The 14,714-nt window shown below is 36.9% G+C and overlaps 1 protein-coding gene across 2 annotated transcripts in view; it reads left to right on the forward strand.

Moving 5' to 3' along the window:
* The first annotated feature begins 11,723 nt into the window (after positions 1-11,723).
* Positions 11,724-14,714, forward strand: part of LOC144963759 (carbohydrate sulfotransferase 15-like) — a 27,350-nt gene continuing 24,359 nt past the window's right edge. Inside the window, exons 1-2 of one of the 2 annotated variants that reach the window (XM_078897701.1) lie at positions 11,724-11,772; positions 11,940-12,340. In XM_078897701.1, coding sequence (XP_078753827.1) covers positions 12,173-12,340 — 168 coding nt within the window. In that variant the 5' untranslated portion in view covers positions 11,724-11,772; positions 11,940-12,172. Of the gene's footprint in view, positions 12,341-14,714 lie in introns of both variants that reach the window. The other variant, XM_078897700.1, reaches the window with a different exon arrangement.

Here is a 14,714-nt window from a genome sequence, read left to right on the forward strand (position 1 = left end):
AGGGACGGGAGAGACGGTAGAGGGGATGGAGAAAGAAAGTACCAGAAATATTCTTGTCGTAGAGGCTCTGATTCCAATGGTGGACAATGGTAGGGACGGGAGAGACTGTAGAGGGGATGGAGGAAGAAGGTACCAGAAATATTCTTGTCGTAGAGGCTCTGATTCCAATGGTGGACAATGGTAGGGACGGGAGAGACGGTAGAGGGGATGGAGAAAGAAAGACCCAGAAATATTCTTGTCGTAGAGGCTCTGATTCCAATGGTGGACGATGGTAGGGACGGGAGAGACGGTAGAGGGGATGGAGAAAGAAAGTACCAGAAATATTCTTGTAGAGGCTCTGATTCCAATGGTGGACAATGGTAGGGACGGGAGAGACGGTAGAAGGGATGGAGAAAGAAGGTACCAGAAATATTCTTGTCGTAGAGGCTCTGATTCCAATGGTGGACGATGGTAGGGACGGGAGAGACGGTAGAGGGGATGGAGAAAGAAAGTATCAGAAATATTCTCTTCGTAGAGGCTCTGATTCCAATGAGTCCAAGTAAATAAAAAAAATGCTGGATAGAACGGCAGATGGATGAACAGCTGGAATAATAGATGAATGAATGGATGAATGGATACATGATTGAATTGTTACAAATACACACTTATTATATCAATATTATTTTTATGGGGTTTTTTGTCCTTCACACGTATTCTTTTTGTTTGTTTGTTTGTTCTGTTTTGTTTTTGTATCTTTTCTTTCAAATTTGGATAGTTCCAACACTTATCAAAAGATATTTTTAATCGTGTACATTTGAAAACATAGTTTATTAAAATGAAAAGTAAAGATATAATAAATTAACTTTAAGTCCAGACAACGCACAAAATTCAGGTTCAAAGAAATAATCTTACTTTCATGTGTCGCCGGCAAATGTTTCACATTCTTTTGCCTGTAAATATGCTTTCCTTCTGTTTGTTTTTTATTTGTTTCTTTTATATTTCATGACCTTTTATCTCGTTTACTTGCTAATTGAATTTTTTTCTACATGTATGCTTTTTTCTGGCATATTGAGTTGTCTAAAATAAACCCGGATAACTTATGAATAAGAATGGTAGTGATGATGATAATGATGATGATGATGATGATGATGATGATGATGATGATGATGATGATGATGATGATGATGATGATAATAATGATAATGATAATGATGATGGTATTATTATTTGACAGAGTGATATTTTTATCAAAATGTTCAATAGATGTGTTTACGTTTCTTTGGTTGATTATGACTAATTATGTGATAATAAATTGATCTTAAACTTACTATACATTTTACATATTATTATTTTCTCTTATCGGTTATAACAATCCAACTATCTGTCTTGAAAGCTTAAAATTATCTAAAACAATACATAGGCCACGGAATCTCCACGGTTTATGTTTTTTGCTGTATTCAAAATAGCATGGGAGTGCATTCCCGTTTTTTTCCCTTCTGTGTCAAAAATAACACAATTGCTTCCCTTTGTACATAACGAATAAATGGAATCCCCAAAGAGATATTCACATCGAAAACAAAACACTAATTTATCGTCAGGCATAAATCAATATGCATGGTCGCATCTGCATTAAATTGTTTTCGTTTATATGTTTTGGGAGAGAAGATTTTTACAGGAATCTAGAATTTCATCGGTCTGATCATAAATTGATCCATCTGACAAAAGCGGACGAGAAACCATTCTTAGGAGAATACGGTTGTCACAGATAGTCTCCCATACTTGTGTCCAGCACAGTGAATACTATAATGAGAGTAACTTATATAAACAATATTTCAAAGAGCTTAATGATGTATTCGAGTAAAAAGATACAACGGAAAAATCATAAATAACACAAATATAAGAAAACCAGCAAGCCTGAGATATCGGTTTTGTATGAGCGGGCCCTTTACAATCATACAATGTCCTGTCTTAAGTTGCTTCTTAAACGTCAGAACACCAGGAGCAGATTTTGTTCTAAAACTGAGAGAGTTCCACAGACGTGGAACTGCACAATTAAAAGCTTTTTGGTGAAAATTATTAATGCAGTTTATTATTTCATGAAAAGAGATTCTGATGATCTTAAGACACGACTAGGTGTATAGACTCCAATAAGGTCTTTAAGTAATTAGGACCTACATTAGTAAAACATTTATAGGCGTATAATATAATTTAGTACTCTATTCTGTAGTGAACAGGGAGCCAGTGAAGGTCATGTAGAGTAGAAGTAATGTGCTCTCTCTCTCTCTCTCTCTCTCTCTCTCTCTCTCTCTCTCTCTCTCTCTCTCTCTCTCTCTCTCTGTGCGTTTCGGTAAACTATTCACAACATCCACCAGCCAACTTAGACATACCAATACACAAAACTGTGTGTAACGTGAGTGACGTCAACTGCATATTATCTATAGTTAGTATGCGCTATGTGATAGATAATTTTCTATTTTCGGTCTAATTCTGTTGAGGACAATAGTTGACAGTGTTTTTCTTATGGTATTCAGTAATGTTATTGGGCGCAGGTTGTTTACGGGTCCTTTCGTTTTTCCTGGTTTTTGTATTGTAATTAGGACACCGCTGTTTATGTCCCAGTCTTTGTGTGTTGAGAATGTTTTGTTCATTATGTTTGCAATGCTCAGATCCAGGGAGAGGGTACCGCATTTCAGCAGTTCAGCGGGAATTTCATCTTCGCCTGGGGATCTGTTATTGTTTAGGCACTTTATGCTATTTCTAACTTCAGTTGTTGTGATGCGGTTGTTTAGGTCTCTAGGGTTTCCTGAGAAGGGCGATATTTGTGAGACTTGTTTGTGAAATTTCTGCTGGAAGTGGTCAGTTACAATGTCAAGGATATCGTAATAGAAAATTATCTATCACATAGCCAAAGCGGGTTTCGCCAAGACCGAAGCACATCGGACGTTGTATGGACACATAAATGGTTGGCAGCAAAGGCACTCAAAGAAAACATATCCATAACAATAACCGGAATCGATATGTCCGCAGCCTTTGATACGATCGACAGAGGAAAACTTTTGGAGATATTAACAGAAATAGTAGACGAAGACGAGCTCCGAATAATCCGATTTCTCCTCAGCAACACAAAGATACAACCAAGGATATACGGGGCCACAAAACAGACGCAGTTCGAAAGTAACATCGGGACCCCCCAAGGGGATAGTCTGAGCCCGATTCTGTTCACAATATACTTAGAACACGCTCTGAAAGAAGTTCGAAAAGTCATTCCAAAACCAACGACTCATATTGAGAATGCAATCCCTAGAGAAATCGCCTATGCAGATGATGTCGATTTTATTGGATCAACACCAGCAAATATAGACATCATACAAAATACCCTCATGAAATATAACCTCCAAGTCAATGCCAATAAAACCGAATTTACAACAATATCGAGGAACAAAGAGGAATGGAAAAGAACAAACAAAGTCGGCTCACTAATTGGAGACACCGAGGATGTACAAAGAAGAAAACAGCTATCAAACGCCGCACTCAGTAAACTCACCAATGTATGGATTAGAGGTGACAAAATAAAGAGAAAAACCAAACTGAAACTGTACCATGCTCTTGTAAAACCGGTACTTCTGTATAACTGCGGCACTTGGGCGTTGACAAAATCCGAAGAAGAACATCTGGATGCCTTCCATCGCACACAGCTAAGAAGGGTACTGGACATCAAATACCCCAAAAAGATCTCAAATGAATCACTCTATAAGATCACAAAAGAAAGACCAATCTCCCTTGACATTTTACAACAACGATGGCAACTTTTCGGTCACATACTACGCAGGGACAAAAACATACCAGCAAACCAAGCCATGTCGGGATACTTCCAAAAACACGGGAACCTTTTCAGAGGAAGACCGATCACAACACTCCCCGTGATCCTAAACAAAAACCTCACAACCCTTGGACAAAGCATTAGTCTCATAACGGCAGGGGACCTTGAAAATCTGAGAACCCTAGCAGAGGACCGGCAATATTGGAGACACCTCACACAGGAAATACTGGAAACAGCCAAGGCGACCCGATCTTTCGGTCGAGACGCGAAAGGCATCTAAGTCAAGTCAAGTAAGTCAGTATGCGCTTGGCTAAGTAACTCACAACATTGCCATCCGAAAGTATAAGTGACCAACACACAAAACTCATAAATATGGATGGCAAAAAACAATAACAAACACCTGAGTGACGTCAACTTCGTTCTATCTATACAACGTATTTGTAGGAGAAGAGAGTGGCCAGAGTGAGTAGAGTTCTTGGATCTATATTATACTCAGTGTTAAATTTCACCGCATCAAAACACAATGATGTCCTTCAGCTTTCTGTTTAAAATGGTGTCGTTAATTTTAGGGATTGAATAAAATTGATTGAGATTTTTATATGGCCATTGTAAAATTGGTCATAATGGCAAAAAAAAAATGGGTGTCGTTCAACAGACGGATAAACATATTAACAAACTGGCTAATTTTAATAGCGGATAATAGTCTGGTTCTTCCTGAAGTTGACACTTACATACAAAGAGAGAGAGATAGAGATAGACAAAGAGAGAGAGATAGAGATAGATAGATAGATAGATAGATAGATAGATAGAGAGAGAGAGAGAGAGAGAGAGAGAGAGAGAGAGAGAGAGAGAGAGAGGCAGACGTGCTCTTTCTTTTATTAATATATGTTTTTTTTTCCAACAAAGCATATTATGAAGTTAAATCAAGTGTCATAATCTTCACATAAATTCAAACTTTAGCATCTAAATCATTCGGACATAATACGGTATGGAGGCGCTGGGTCCAATGCATTCAATAAAGGAACAAAACAAGAGAAATCTTAGCATTTATATTGATCAATATCCACTAAACGTGCTCAAAGTGATTTACAAAGGGTCTAAACCAACAACAACAACACTTAACGTGTAGTACGAGACACGACGTCTGTTAGGCAGAATTGCATTTTAATTCCGACAAAATTTGGCGAGCACTATTCAGTATCTGATACTGAATAGTGGTTTTGTACTATTCAGTATCTGATACTGAATAGTAGTTTTGTACTATTCAGTATCTGATACTGAATAGTGGTTTTGTACTATTCAGCATATACGGTGTTTTTTTCCGAAACCCGCCGAAACCCGACAAAGTAATGGGAAGTAGGCAGCTGTGGGAAGTGAATCTGGGACTCAGGGAAGTGTACACCAGAGGGGAGTGAGCCCTGGACTGGGTTTTGGCGGGTTTCGTAAAAAAAAAAGCAATTACACTTTTTTTACGAAACCCGCCGAAACCCGACAATATGCGGCAAAGTTATGGAAAGAAGGCAAACAGTGGGGAGTGAACTTGAGACTCTGGGTTTCGTAATAAAGCAATACCAAAGGGGGGGGGGGGTTACTTTTTTATGGAACCCGCCGAAACCCGACAATATGCGGCAAAGTTATGGAAAGTATGGACATTTTTTTCAGAGATGTAAAAATATAGCCAAGATTAAACGTTTAAAAATAGACAAAGATTCTTTTTCACGAATGCTCTGTAGTGAGACGTTCCAAATAGAGGGTCCGAAATGAGAAAATGATCTCATTCCAGCATTTTTTCGTATTCGAGAGACAACTAGTTTGGTGGAATCACTGGCCGAACGTAAGGGGCGTGGTTTTGAATATCTTTCAATTAGTTCCGAAAGGTAGGAAGGGGCAGTGCCTTCAAGACAACGATACACTAAAACACAAACTTTGAATTGAATCCTTTTCTGAACAGGCAGACAATGCAGGTCATGAAGCAGAGGTCTGGCCGAATCGCACCTACGCTTCATAAATACTAGTCTGGGAGCGCTGTTTTGAACAATCTGAAGACGTCTCAGATTATATTGCGAAACGCCAAACAACAGAGCATTACAATAATCCAATTTCGATAGTACGAGGGACACAACCAGGTGTTTGGTCACATCCTCAGATATGAGCCGTCTAATGGAGGCAATCTTTTTTAGTTGGAAAAATCACCATCATCATCATTATCACCATCATTATCATTATTATTCTTTCTCTTCCTCCACTGCCTCGTAAAAGAGCGGGGATGAATTGTCTTTATTGACGACCAGCATATATTTAGACTAAAAAATAAGTTGTCATCACTCTGAAACCAGATTACCATTTACACAATGTATTTATCCACTCCTCTTGAAGACTGTTTATACACTTCCATTGAAATTGGAACCAGTTTTTTTAAATATCACACTTTTTCCCCTAATGAACCAAACCAAACATATGAATTCCAGTCTACAGGCAGACGTGCCCAAAATGCCTAAATCCAAATGCCCTAATGGTCGGCCTACGATGTGATTTCGGTTCCGAATAGGGCAAAGAAGTCATTTACCAAAAGGTATGTATTCAGACCTCCGAAGAGTGGATTTACACTTCCAGTGAGATTGGAACCGGTTTTTGTTTTTGTTTTTTTTTTTTTTGGGGGGGGGGTTGACATCCCACTTTTATTCTCTTTTGAACCAACCCAGACAAATCGATTCAAGTCTACCAGCAGACGGAAATATCGTCAAACCTTTCGTGAATTCTACCTTATTGATGTTAATTAATTCTGTGTGTGACCCACCGTCTAAAATTGACGTTCTATCGGGGATGAAATGGGCTCCGAAATGTAAATTTGGATTAAAAATTATATGAATTGCAAATGAAAGATATCGAGACTCGTTTCAATCATCTGGTTCTAATGTCTGAACTCTAAAGGGTTCATGCACTCTCGTGCCAAAATGCCGAAACTCTAAAGGGTTCATGCAATCTCATACCCAAAATGCCGAATTTCTAAACGGTTTATGCACTCTTGTGCTCAAAATGCCGAAATCCAAATACCCTCAATGTCGACCTGCGATCTGATTTCGGTTTCGAGTAGAGCAATGAAGTCTTGACGTAATACCTTTCTCTCTTCAAGTTCAAAACACCTTAAAGGTGTGTAGCCAGTCTTCGGCCGTGAATTGTGAACAATGAATTAGTTACATATTGAATCATAAAATGGCATAATTTATTTGCGGGATGTATATACATATTTTATTGATTACGGGACGTAAAATAGAGAAGGTAGATGCTCTTTTTTTATAACCAGCATATATTTAGACTAGAAAATAAGATGGCATCACCCTGAAATCAGATGATCATTTACCAAAAGGTATACATTCAGAAGAGTGGTTTTACACTTCCGGTGAGATTGGAACTGGTTTGTTTTTTTGTTTTGTTTTGTTTTGTTTTTGTTTTGTTTTTTTGTTTTGTTGGGTTTTGTTTTGTTTTTTTGTGTTTTTTTTTGGGGGGGAGCGGGGGGCTGACATCCCATTTTTATTTCCTATTGAACCAAACCAAACGTATCGATTCAAGTCTACAGGCAGACGTAAATAATATGGTCAAACATTTCGTGAATTCTACCTTCTACCTTATTGATGTAAATTAATTCTGTGAGTGACCCACCGTCTAAAAATGACATTTTATCGAGGATGAAATGAGCCCTGAAATGTAAATTTAGATTTAAAATTATATGAATTGCAAATGAAAGATATCGAGACTCGTTTCAATTATCTGGTGCCCAAAATGCCGGAACTCTAAAGGGTTCATGCACTACCGTGCCGAAAATGCCGAAACTCTAAAGGGTTCATGCACTCTGGTGTCTCAAATGCCAAAAACCAAATGCCTTAATGTCGACCTACGATGTGATAACGGTTTCGAATAGAGAAATTAAGTCTTGACGTAATACCTTTCTCTCTTCAAGTTCAAAACACCTTAAAGGTGTGTAACCAGTCTTCCGCAGTGAATCGTGAACAATGAATTGGTTACATTTTGAATCATAAGGTGGCATAACTAATTTATTTGAAGGATTTATATACAGATTTAATGGATTACGGGAAGTAAAAGAACGAAGATAGATGCTTTTTTTAACAACCAGCATATATTTAGACTAGAAAATAACATGCCATTACATTACTCTGAAACTAGAAGATCATTTACACAAGTTTTGTATTCAGACATCCGAAAAGTGGTTTTACACTTCCAGTGAGATTGTAACCGGGTTTTTAAAAAATGATATCTCACTTTTATTCCCTATTGAACCAAACCAAACATACAAATTCAAGTCGACCGGCATACATAAATATCATCAACCTTTTGGTAAATTCTAATTAATTGATATCAACTATTTTCTGTTTGTGAACACGATCTAAAAATGGTATTCTGTCGGGACAAATTCGGCCCCAAAATGTGAATTTAGAATTAAAATAAGTAAAAATGCGAATGAAAGTTACGAAATTCTTTTCAATCATCTTTTATTTAAAATACCAAAACTCTAAAGGTAAAGGGTTCATGCACCCTCCTGCCCAAAATGCCGAAACAAACTCTAATAATAATAATAATAATAATAATAATAATAATAATAATAATAATAATAATAATAATAATAATAATAATAATAATAATAATAATAATAATAATAATAATACTTTATTCATTCAAAAACGCAAATTTGTTTACAGACGTGGCATGCATAAAAATGTATAAATATAAAGTTAATAATTTATGGCGAGAATGTATACTACATATATATATATACAATTTACAAAGTGAAATATGTTATCCCGTTGACACCTAGTTTGAATTTATATGTAAAGGATTCGTGCACTCTTGTGCCCAGAATGGCAGAAATCAAGCGCCCTCAGTGTCGGCCTACGGTGTGATTTCGATTCGAATAGGGCAGGGACGTCTCGGCGTCACACCTTCCTCTCTCCGGGTTCAAAACTCATTGAAAGTGTGTAACCAATCTTTGGAGTGAATAGTGAACATTGAATAGGTTCTATATCGAATCATTAGGTGACATAATTATAATTTAGTAGTAGAATGTATATGCAGATTCTTAGGATTACGGGACGTAAAAGAGCGAGGATGGATGATCTGTATTGACGACCAGGGGTGCGTCCCTGACATAATCAGTAGCATGGTGAAAATTTTGGTTGCGTTTTTTTAGCATTTCTTGAAAGCCCAATGTCCCCTGGGCATTGTAATCTTTATTTGAAGCAAATCTGGTGATTTTTCATGAAGTTATGGTCATATGCATGGTCTAGGGTATGAAACCCTAATTTTGAGAAAATCACTTCCAAAATTGACAAGAGTTGATATTAGAATTACCTTCATAAAAAAAAAATTTAAAATAAAATATTTAGGAGTAGATCTATCTAGAATTCAATTAAAATATTTCATCAATAAGTAGAAAAATGTTTGATATAATGATGTTTGATGAAAACTCATTTTCCATAAAAATTGACCTCTTGAGTAAAATTTATCTCTGTTCAAAGCTTTTCACCATGCGACTGATTATCTCAAGGACGCCCGACAAGAAAATATTATGACGCCATCATTGTGAAACCAAAAGATCAGTTGAACAAGGTATATATCCAGTCCTACGAAAGACCGGTTTTACACTTCCAATTAAACTGGAACCAGTGTTTTTATATCACACTTTTGTTTCCTATCATCTCAATTCAAAGGGGAAATATCCTATTCAAGCATTTGTTATAATACAGTAAAAACAGTTTTGTCCCTTATCAACAATCTGCAGTAGTGTTTGCAACAAACAAAAAACTCTTTATCGCCCCATAATATGTTAATGTTAAGTGTTGCTTTTGGCTTGGAACCCCGTGTTCAGCGCTTAAAACACATATCGTTCGATAGTGTTCTTTTGCTGCCACGCGTTTAGGTAGTGTACTCACCGGTTTATTCACATTTTTTTTATTCGCCAGATGACACACGCACACCAATAATTTCCTCCACCCACCCCATTACAGACAACCATCGTCAACTAATAGTACTATATAGATTTCGCTGCACACAACACAACATATACACATTAACCAAAAAGCTCTTTTTTAGTCCCCCGCTCCCTCCAGTCCTGACCATCCACCTATTCCTTCCCACTACAACCCAAATGACTATTGGGCATTTTTACGGATGATTGACCATTGGTCAATGATAAAAATCTAGATTTTTTATCTCTATGAAATCATATATCACCCACTTACGTCACACATAGTGTATTTCACATCCCTCAAAACGGGTACAAGGCACAAAACACATCAGATAATATGTTCCGCTATTCACTGACAGAACACTTTTTTTATTGTGACTAAAAAAACGTTTACTTTCTATGGATGCTGTGCGCTTAGGTAACTTACTCACAACGTTCCGCCAGCCGGATAAAACGTACCAACACACAAAACTAATTTTATAACCATGACCGTTTATAGCCTGATTGATACAATAGAGTGAGAACTAATAAAAATGACTTGCTAAAAACAATAGCAAAGAGCTGAGTGACGTCAATTTCGTTCTATCTATAGGAAGATCAAAATACGTCATTTAGTTCTTTTTTATTGTTTTAGACCGCCAGCTGTCTAATTTTTCAACGTTGATAATCTTGTTGAGAAAATCTAGCGAGAACTAATCTCCAAACTGATAGTTAAGAATAATAACAATGAGCAAAATGACACAGGTTTCGTTCCTACTCTTGTTTGTAAACAACAACCAGCTTTGTCCTCGCAGGTTTGGGGGTGGGTCACAAATCCTGTGTTTTAATAGGCTTCAACAGTCGTGACGTCACTTCCCTCGTAATGACGAACGCCTTATGAAATACTTCTCCGACGAGCATAAAAATGTATCCAGAGGAAAAAAAATCATTATAAATCTGATCATGTTTTGGCTTTTATACGTTCGGATCACATGACATGTGAAAAAGTTCTAGCCAGCATGAAGAATAAAAAGTACCGATTTTCTTTGTTTAGAACCAAGCTGCTGGTTGCTGGGCGGACGTGACATCAGACTATTGAATCCTCTTAGTAAAAAATCTAGAGGTTAATTGCATCGCCACATAAGGCGATGCCATGATTATTTTTTTTCAATCGCCTCTGATAAAATTACGAGGGGTACTCAGGCTCTGTCAGGCTGATTGCTTCCGGCGACGGGTAAGTATCTAGTTAAGATGGCTATGCTCAAATGTTTTCGATAGATCTTCAAAACAGTTTCAATTTAGACATTTTGACATGTTGAAAGTCGTCTTCAGTCAGAGTAGGATTTTTGTTTTTGTTGTTGGTAGGGGTTTCATGGCACCTGTGACACTTTTAGGTCACTTCACTGCCTCTTAGATTTGCAGAACTTAAGCCATAGAGTTAGGAAGATAAAAGGACAGTGATATGGAGATCAAAAGTCCACCGCGTGTCTGGTTTGATATGCTTTAGTTGTTAGGAGTTTAACGACACGTTTAGGTCATTTCTGAGCCAGTAAAAGAAATGATGAAAGAGAAAAGGTTGTAGACCCGAAATAAAAAAAAAACCAATGAAAAAGGCTCCCAATAGTTGGACAATTTTAATTCTAAAAGTACAAAACAGAGAAGTGATTTACAAGAAAAAATATCATCTCTCAAAACATGAAACTATACATTTAACTGCTTCCCTATCAGAAAACGACCACCAAAAAAAAAGCTGAGCAATTCAATCCTCTACCGATAAGACAGAGCAACATGGAAAGGGAAAACATACAGAATGTTTAGAAGACAAGAACTATCCGCCCACCATGGACCCTGCCTTGAAATTTTCTGACCAAAATGTGAAAACTGTGTTATGTCACAATGCAAAGGTGTTGTTATCAGATACAATGTATCACATATTTTCCTTCTATTCCTTTACCTAGTCACTGAGTCCGACTGACCTTTTGAAACGTCTAACCTTTCGTGTATATATCTGCAGGTCTGATAGCCGAACACAATTATGGACTTGTTTTGATTAACATTGTTGTTATGGAGTATATTTTTTAAAGTATTTCCATTACAACACTGAGCCCATGATAAATTTGGTTATCAGACCTACAAAAAATTACACCTCCACCGAAGTGCATTTCTTTTTTTTTTAAACAGATCTCATTCCTACCAAAACCTGAATTAGTTTTTCTTAAAATATGTGGACATGTTGAATGTTTTATGTTATGTTTTTAGAAGTGGTGGGTATTTGTGGTGCTTTTAAAGTCTCATCAGAGTCAAGACATAAAGTTATACCGCTCGGTCATACGATCAGAATAATATCAACTTATCTTATTTAACAATCTATTTTTTAAATTGGGATTTTCGGATATACCTAAAAACTACCTAAAATGCGTGTGTCCTTCAAACGTATCATCACGATTTTGACGTGTTTGTACGGGTGTAAAATGATGCTACGTTTCATTATGGTTTCACATTCAAATATAGGCGAAGGTTTCAGTTCTGAAATTGGATTGAAAAGAGAATTAGAAACGTTGATCACGAAGTTGGAGATAAAGGTAAGTGGTACTCTCTGGAAGAAATAAAAACACATTTATAAAAGTTAGACCATAAAAACGTGTCCAATTATCCGTCTGTTACCTCCTCATCTGGTCAAACACTCTCAAACCTGGGACTTCAAGGAAGTAATCATGGAAGTCCCAGGTTTAGGAGTTTGTTCTTTAGACGATAAAGGTCGTTTATATCGATCGATATTTAATGGATCAAGTTTTCTGGCCAATCTGTTTTAAAATATGTTTTTTTTTCAGAGTACGGTTGATTGCATGAGGTGAAAGATGCTGTGCGCTTGGCAAAAAAAAAAACTCACAACATTGCCATCCGGAAATATGACGGATCAACACACAAAACTATATATATATATATATATATATATATATATATATATATATATATATATATATATATTATATATATATATATATATATATATATATTAAACTGTATTAGCCAGACTATAAACGATTAAGATTACACATAGTTTTGTCTATTGGTCCGTTATATTACCAGATGGCAATGTTGTGAGCGTCTTAGCCAAGCGCACATCATCTATATTGTCTGGGTTATACAGTTTAGTGAGACGTACTCATAAACATGGATGGGCAAAATCAATAACAAAGACCTGGGTGACGTCAGCAGCCTTTAATCTCTCAATATTACTAATGATGAAATCCAAAATCATGAGAGGATTAATTACTAATGACTGAATCCATATTTTCCGAGAGGCATTGTTTACACTAATGATCATGGCCACCTCACTCCATGTCAGAGAGTTGAACTTTCCAGATCTTGAATAATATACAGAGAAGGAACGAAGTTGACGTCACTCAGCTCTTTGTCATTAATATTTAACGGCCTGTTAATGATTATAAAACAGAACATGAAGTGAGTAGAAAAGTGCCAGAAGGCAATAGAGAATAACAATTTCAAGGTGATGGGGGCTCGAACCCACGACCTTACTGATACGACAAATCCGCCTGAACATGGGAGGGACGCTATGCAGTCGACGTCATCCACCACTCCATGATTAGTTCTCACTAAATGATATCGACCACACTATAGATTGACGTATTTGACGCCACTCATCTTTTTGTTATTGTTTTTAGCCACCCATTTTTATGAGTAGTTCTCACTAAATTATATCATATAAACTATAAATCTTATGGCCCATTTAGACGTACAGTGTTTTCGTACACAGCCCGACGAACATAGATTAGACATGGTGGATGTGAGTCACCGTGAATCGACATAATAGGCTTCAACTGTCGTGACGTCAGTTACCTTGTAATGACGGATAGTAACTTGGTAACTGGTTCTAAACTATCGGAACAATGGAGGACGCCCTTATGAAATGGTTCTCCGACGAGCATACAAGTGAATTCAGAGGATTAAAACATTATAAATCTGATCATGTTTTGACTTTTATACATTCTGATCACATGACATGAAGAATAAAAAAGTAACGATTTTCTTTGTTAAAAACCAAGCTACTAGCTGCTGGGCGGACGTGACATCAGACTATTGAATCCAATTTCCGTTTAGACATTCAGTTAATTGCTCCGCGTTGGATCTGGGACAACACACACACACACACACACACACACACGCACACATATATATATATATATATATATATATATATATATATATATATATATATATGTATATATATATATATATATATACGCGCACACACACATATACGCGCGCGCACACATATACATACATACATACACACAACCACCATCACACCACCGCCACACATATTTCACACAGACACGTGAACACAAATAAATGAGTGAACTTCACTAACTCAAAAGAGAGAGAGACCCCCGACTGTAGTTTGAAGTAAGAGGGACTTCAGTGTAAACTCATCACCCACGATTCGTCAACACGAAGACAGGAAAATGTCGGGCGGCTCTTGATATTAGGAGCTTAGGCGGACATCCGGACATTGAAATTCGTTTACACGCTCAGTTTTCATGAGTTTTGGTCCATTATCCACAATTTATGGAAATCCGTCGGACCGTGTACGAAGAGACTGTAGGCCTAAATGGACAATTAAGTTTACACATAGATTTATATGTCAGTACGTATTATCAGGCTGGCAAGTTGTGATTTTTAAACACTAAGCGCAATGCATCAATAAACGTTTAACGTTTCGCAGTTTTGTGCGTTGGGATGTTAAATTTTGCTGGCGGATGTTGTTAGTATTGTACCAAAACGCATAGCATCAATAGTTGACGTCACTTAGATAGAACGAAGAAGATGCCACATAGGTGTTTGTTATTGTTTTTTGTTTTTGTTTTTTTTTTTTTTGCCATTTGCGTTTGTGAGCAATTCTCACTAAACTATAGTAAGCAGAATATAAACGTC

Source organism: Berghia stephanieae, chromosome 2 (genome assembly GCF_034508935.2).
Source record: "Berghia stephanieae isolate SIO BIC M18660-M18661 chromosome 2, UCSD_Bste_1.3, whole genome shotgun sequence".
NCBI lineage: Eukaryota > Metazoa > Mollusca > Gastropoda > Nudibranchia > Aeolidiidae > Berghia > Berghia stephanieae.